This window comes from Ascidia mentula, chromosome 7 (assembly GCF_947561715.1).
Source record: "Ascidia mentula chromosome 7, kaAscMent1.1, whole genome shotgun sequence".
NCBI classification, from domain to species: Eukaryota; Metazoa; Chordata; class Ascidiacea; order Phlebobranchia; family Ascidiidae; genus Ascidia; species Ascidia mentula.
Genome location: NC_138572.1, coordinates 17421860 through 17428234, shown reverse-complemented (window position 1 = coordinate 17428234; position 6375 = coordinate 17421860). Strand labels below are relative to the sequence as shown.

The following is a 6375-nucleotide window of genomic DNA, read 5'->3' as shown; positions in this document are numbered from 1 at the left end:
TTGCGATGCAAAAAAATTATATTAGTTTAACGTTTGCTGTGCAGCGAAACCAAGACTTGATTTAAATCCCCTTGTTCGTATTTTCACATTACGCGCAGAGTGAGTTGTATTTTTATATTTATAAGATCGTGAATTTCGACAATCCACTGCTGAAATCTTTAAACTGCGAACTTTTTGACGATAATCGTGTTCTTGAATTCTTTGTGACCCTGCCGAAAGTTTTGTGACGTCATAAAGACGATGTCCAAGTTGTTCCCTCCGATTGTTACACACGCCTTAATTTTCTTTTTTTTTTCGAAAGAAGATTTGTTCAACTCCATAACAAGTTGGTTCGCCGTCACGCAAACTGCCCGTTATGACGTCACAAAGCTTTTTTTCCCTTTCCATCCACAATCGAGTTATTTGCGCGCGACTCAAACTGACGATGATAATCGCTTGTTCTTGTTTTATTTACTGTACAGAAATATGTATATTATGTTTGTGTAGTTTTTATTTTTGTAGTTCGCCAACTCTGCTACTGTGCGAGAAAATAAACGTAAACTTTGCCTCTAGGTGATTAGTTATTTGCGATTACTTGCAACCAGGTGAAGGCATTTCAAACGTTTCAATAATTAACACAAACTTGTGATAAAGTTTAGGAATTTGTTGTTTAAGTCAATCATTCGTCTTTCGCGGCTCTCGGCTCCCACGAAACCTCACAAATCTATTTAGCTGATCTTAAGGGATTTGACTGCAGAGTCAGAATGAAAAAACAATAAAAACACAAATTTGCTGGTCCCTGTGTAATAAATGGCGAGAAGTTTGAATTTCCACCGGTTCCCACGAAACAATCTCTGTGTTGAATCTTTACAGATGTTGGTGGGAAATTTGTAGTAGAAACTCCTGTGGGAAATAAACAACTCCTGTGAATGAAGTCATTTGTTTGACATTGATATCTTTCGCCTGTGCTTGCCGGAACCATGTGGGAAATGAGAAGTTGTTTTTCACTTTACAACAAACATCGGGTTATTTAGAGAGCGTTTTTGATACCAAGTCACTGACATATGTTTCAAACGCAACATGACATCGGTTTCAGATCGTGTAAGGCAGAAAGTTGCATCAAATACAACATGATGCAACATTCTGCCTTACACGGTCACCGGATTGCATTCAACAGGACCAAGGTTCTGCAGAGGGAGGCAGATAACACAAAGCGCCTTTTTCTAGAAGCGTTCCACATACACAAAAACAATCTCTGTTTAAATGACGGGAAACAGTGCGCATATTTCCCGGTGCTTTACAAGAACTTGTTTTAACTGTTGTTTCCCGCCCTTTTAATTATATCACGTGAAATTACAAGCGGTGTTAGCGGCCACCATATATTCTTTTTTTGTGTATTACAGTTTTTGGTGCTTGTTTGTGTGATGCACCTAAACCCTAATGAAGCCCAGCTGTATCGCAGGTGAAACGTCGGACAATTAAAGTCACGTTAATTGTGCCAGAAGGACAGATTATTAAGAAATAAAATTTATTTTTGTAGTTCGCCAACTCTGCTATTGTGTAAGATAAGAAAACGTAAACTTTGCTTCTTGGTGATTAGTTATTTGCGATTACTTGCAACCAGGTCAAAGCATGACTACAAGAGCATCGAGTGCTTGCAGGCACCATGTAGGAAATGAGAAGTTGTTTTTCACTTGTTAGCAAATATCAGGTTATTTGGCGAGCGTTATTGATATCAAGTCACTGACATCGGTTTTGAACACGTGGTGTGATGAGGTTTCACGTGATTTTAAATCACTTTATTTTGCAGACTGATTGCAACTTGCAAGACCATTAAATATGGTTAGAGTCGTTGTTTTGAGTTTTTTTGTAATGTTGTTGGTTTTGCAACTTGAGCTGTCACACCAGCAACAGCAAGTTTGCAGGGTGGTATCTGTTTGTGACGGGCAAGAAACAGATGAACAACCAAACAACTTAAAAGGGTCAAAAGGTGATGTTGGACGACCTGGTAAAAGAGGTCCACCCGGCTCACGTTGTCAGAAAGGAACCCAAGGACCGTTAGCCGACCGGGACGAGTTGGTCACTCTAATCCAAGGTATGTTAAAAATTGTTTCCACGTAAATCAACAGCAAAAACGTGAGCAATATGTACTTTGGCATGACTTCATGCTCCCAAGTGTTGCATGATACAGTATTTTTTTGGAAAGTAATATTTTTAACACGTCTGTTATTTTTTCAGAGTTGGTGAGAGAAAATTCAGCTGCATTCAACCAAACACTTCAAAGTAAAAGAAGAATCCAAAGATAAATATTGCCTAAATATTTCCATACAAAAATTGTGTGAAATTAGTATAGGCTGTATGTAACTACATGTATTCAGAATTAATGTTGTTTATTTTTATTAGTTGCACAGTGTAAAAAATAAAATGAACCAAAAAACATCTAATTTGTATTTTAACGATAACTTCTGTGTTATTTATCAACTGTACGAAACGCTCAAACGATCATTTGCATAGCAGAAACAAATTGAAGTTTTGTTTGTAGCGCTTCTACAAAGGTTGGAACAAGCCGAAATCCTTCTCAATCAAAGTTCAAATAGTTAAGATGATTACTCTATGTTCAGACTGTAGTATAATCCTAAATATTTGCAATGTGATTTGCTTACCTGTTATTGCGCTTTTTATTAACAAATCAGCTTGTAAGTTTGCCATTCCTGCGACAGGACCTGATGACCTTGAGCTCCATCCCACCACAACATCCACTGCAACTTCCTGCAAAACTTCCCAAGTTCAAGGTTATCAGTTCCTAACATCTGGTGAAGAAGTTTACTGCGATGACGGCTGGAGGGTAATTATATATATTATCTTATTTTCTTATTCAAATAAAATCAGAGAATAAAAAACAAGTAAATTAATGTTAACAATCAAGCAAAACCTTTTCAAACATGCACCTGACGCAAAACACTTCTCAATGCATAACAGTAATTAAACCACGGTGACACAAAATCAACACGATTCGTACCTCTACGGTACACATTTAAGATGTAACAAATTTAAGGTACAACAACAATCAACAAAAACGATGTAACAATAAAATTGCAAGTATATTAGTTACCATGATTTCATTTCTTACAAAGTCGTTCAGTTCATTTTCGATAAAATTAGTAAATTTAAGTGGCTCAGTTTTTAAATGGTGGTATTGTTACAGTGTAATGTTGACATGTAAACAAACCAAGTTCACGTTGAATTCCACTGCTGTGTTTACCAATAGGTGTTTCAACACCGCTTCGATGGCTCGGTTGATTTCAACAGAGTTTGGGTGGATTACAGAAACGGGTTTGGAAATCTATCGTCAGAATTTTGGATGGGTTTGTATCACAACAATATATTCGTCTCGAATATTTTTTACAATTGTAACGTCTGCAGCATGAAGTTCTCAACCGTTGTTTTGGCTATCTTGTTTGTATTAAAGATATATAAAACCGTCAGTTATGTTCCTATATTCGTCTCGCTTTTATACTATTTTTACCGACAGTGGCAGTAAAACAAATAATAAAATGAACAAATAAACTTACAATTACCTTGAAGTTAGAACTTTTGTACTGTGTTGAAATATTCCATTTTGCTGCAGGATTGGAAAATTTACATCAGTTTATCAGTTCCTCCACACGGTGTCGCCTCCGAGTTGATCTTTGGGATTTTGAGAACAGCCACGCGTATGCTGAGTACAGGTTGGTATTCGTAACCTTAAATCAACTATCATTCCATACAACACGTTTTTGACAGTGCTGCTGGCTTTTCACTGGTAGCAAAACAGAACGCATATAAAAAAAAAATTAAACAAACATTGCAGGAAGTTGTAGTTTTTTGGGTTTCACTTTTACTAACATGCGAATGGCCATCTCTTTTCGGGAGAAATCCCGCTATTGTTACTAAACAACCTTAACCCCAGGTGTGTGTTCGGTAGTTTATCACACTTCAAAAGCGAACACACACATAAAGTGTCATTACAACAATACAATCTCGTATTTTATGTTTTGCAGCAAGTTTCGCATTGGTAACGAAAGGAATTCATACCGCATAACATTTTCCGGTTATTCTGGCAACGCGGGCGACAGCATGACTTTTCATAACATAAACAAAATGAAGTTCATGACCAGAGATAGGTAAGGATCAAATACCACGTGAAGTTGCATAACTGAGTTACAAGCTATCTACAATTACAGGCCTAACAGTAGTTGTGTGTCAAAACAAGGTGGTCCGTGGTGGCATGGCCCCTATTGCACGCTAACCCAACTTAACAGTCGATGGACACTAACTTCCACCACAGAATTAGACACCATCAGTTGGTGGGATTGGAAAAACAGTTACGGTGGAATTAAAGCAACAATGATGAAAGTTAAATGCCAGTGAATATTTGTCCATAAATATGACTGCGTTATGTTTACTATTGTCACAAAACTGAAAGAAGGTTCATGGAAAATACACTTGATAATAAATCTCACTCACTTACCAAACATTTTGTGGTCACGGATTCTTTTGTGAAGAAGTCTGCAAATCGTCTCGGGTGACAGCCGCCGGCAAATTGCAGTTCCTTTGTCTTCAAATGATAACGAAACCAAAAAGATTACCTCAGGCACAACAGCTACTTAATTCGCACTACATAAATTCTACTATTTTAAGTCGGTTCCACAAAGCAGACCTGCTTGGAAATTTTCCACTGATTTTTAAACAAAAACACCATATTTGCAACGGCAAGCTGCTCTTGTGCAAAAAGTATTAGTGATGGGTTTTGTTACAGCGGTAGAAGTAGTTCCTCCAAAAGTTCTAACAATATTCCACTTGCTAAAATTCGAACAGTCGTTATTTCACACTAACAATTCATTACTGCTTTGATATCATTGTGTTACGTCACATTTGAACAAACGTCAATAGGTTGTTACAAAACAATAGGAAAGACGCAAGCTCAGGTTGGGAAAGTTTTGCAGCAAATAATTCAACAGGAATCTCCCACACACAAACCAAAAACGAAACTTACCTGAGGCATATCCTGTGGTTTAAGTGCGCCCGACAAGTCAGTCCTATGACTCACTGACCACAATGAGACTAACTTTGCTTCGCAAGAAAAAGGCATTGGCAAATATATATAACATAGTTTACAGAAACACTTTTATTATTCTGACCACAGTTATTTCAAGGTCTGCTGGGTGATAAAGAATATGAACAAGTCCTTACTCTGATTTTGGTGTTTCTTCTGGCAGCGGTTTTTTTTGTGTATGTATAAACCGTTGTCAGAAGAACCACCAAAATCACTGAAGTAAGCAACTTGTTCATATTATAGTAATGAAAGTGTGTCGAATTTGTACAAAATACGTTTTAGCAACCAGGACAACACAGTGACGTCATATTGCGGTTGTATGATTGGGGTAATACCCAAGTAGATATCACTATCGGATACCAAGCAGTTGTTTGTTTATAGTGCGCTCCACGGTAGTTCGTCTCTGTTGTTTTGGTCCCTAGTTTTGGTAGCCATCAGACCGAAGTTGACCGAAAGGTACCATAAAGTGAAAATCTGTGTGCCTGTTAGTGTAAAAGCTAGCACAATGCCACAATCACCAAATGCACTAACGAAGCCCTACAGATCGAAACATTGCACACCACTGTCAGCTCCCATGTCATCGTAATGTTATAAAATTTCGCATATATGCCCATGTGGTAACCTCCGACTCGACGACAGACATTTTTTTTCATTGTAACTTGTTAAATCCCCGTAATCCACAGCAAGAACACGCAGGCAGACTTAGTTTTAGTCATAATAGCATTAAGTGAATCATTTGAATGCTGCAGTGATTGACTTGCCTGACGGAATCACCTTTGCTTTATCAGGTTGGTATGTTTCTTGTGTTGTTTCAGCAATACTCTGCTGTGTTCTTCTTGTGACTATCAGGAAATTTTGCTTGTTTAGGAGTGAATTTTGTGGTGGATTATAGAGAATGAATTCTTCGCTCGATTATCATGACGGACGCGATAAAAGATCTGCTTAGAAGTCTTAACGCAAAATACTGCCGTAAAGCACGTTTTGTCTGTGAAAATATTTTATGTTAAGCCCAGTAAACGCCTATCCGAGGTGACGCCCTATCTCTTGTAAGCCCATTATTTTTAGGATTTTTATTAAAGCCCATTATTGTATTATTTTATTTATAAGATCGTGTATTTCGACAATCCACTGCTAAAATCTTCAAACTGCGAACCTTTTGACATAATCGTGTTCTTGAATTCTTTGTTACCGAGCCACGAAAGTTTTGTGACGTCATAAAGACGACGTCCAAGTCGTTCCCTCCGATTGTTACACACGCCTTTTTTTCTTTTTCTTTCGGAAAGAATATTTGTACAACTCCA

The 6375-nt window shown here is 37.6% G+C and overlaps 1 protein-coding gene across 1 annotated transcript; it reads left to right on the top strand.

Annotated features, from left to right (window-relative positions):
* The first annotated feature begins 1851 nt into the window (after nucleotides 1-1851).
* Nucleotides 1852-4389, top strand: LOC145909717 (fibrinogen C domain-containing protein 1-A-like). The gene is made up of 7 exons (XM_082997071.1): nucleotides 1852-2074; nucleotides 2218-2262; nucleotides 2700-2824; nucleotides 3248-3344; nucleotides 3608-3707; nucleotides 4020-4142; nucleotides 4203-4389. Exons 1-7 carry the CDS (start codon nucleotides 1852-1854, stop codon nucleotides 4387-4389), a joined length of 900 nt encoding a protein of 299 aa, XP_082853197.1.
* Nucleotides 4390-6375: the final 1986 nt, after the last annotated feature.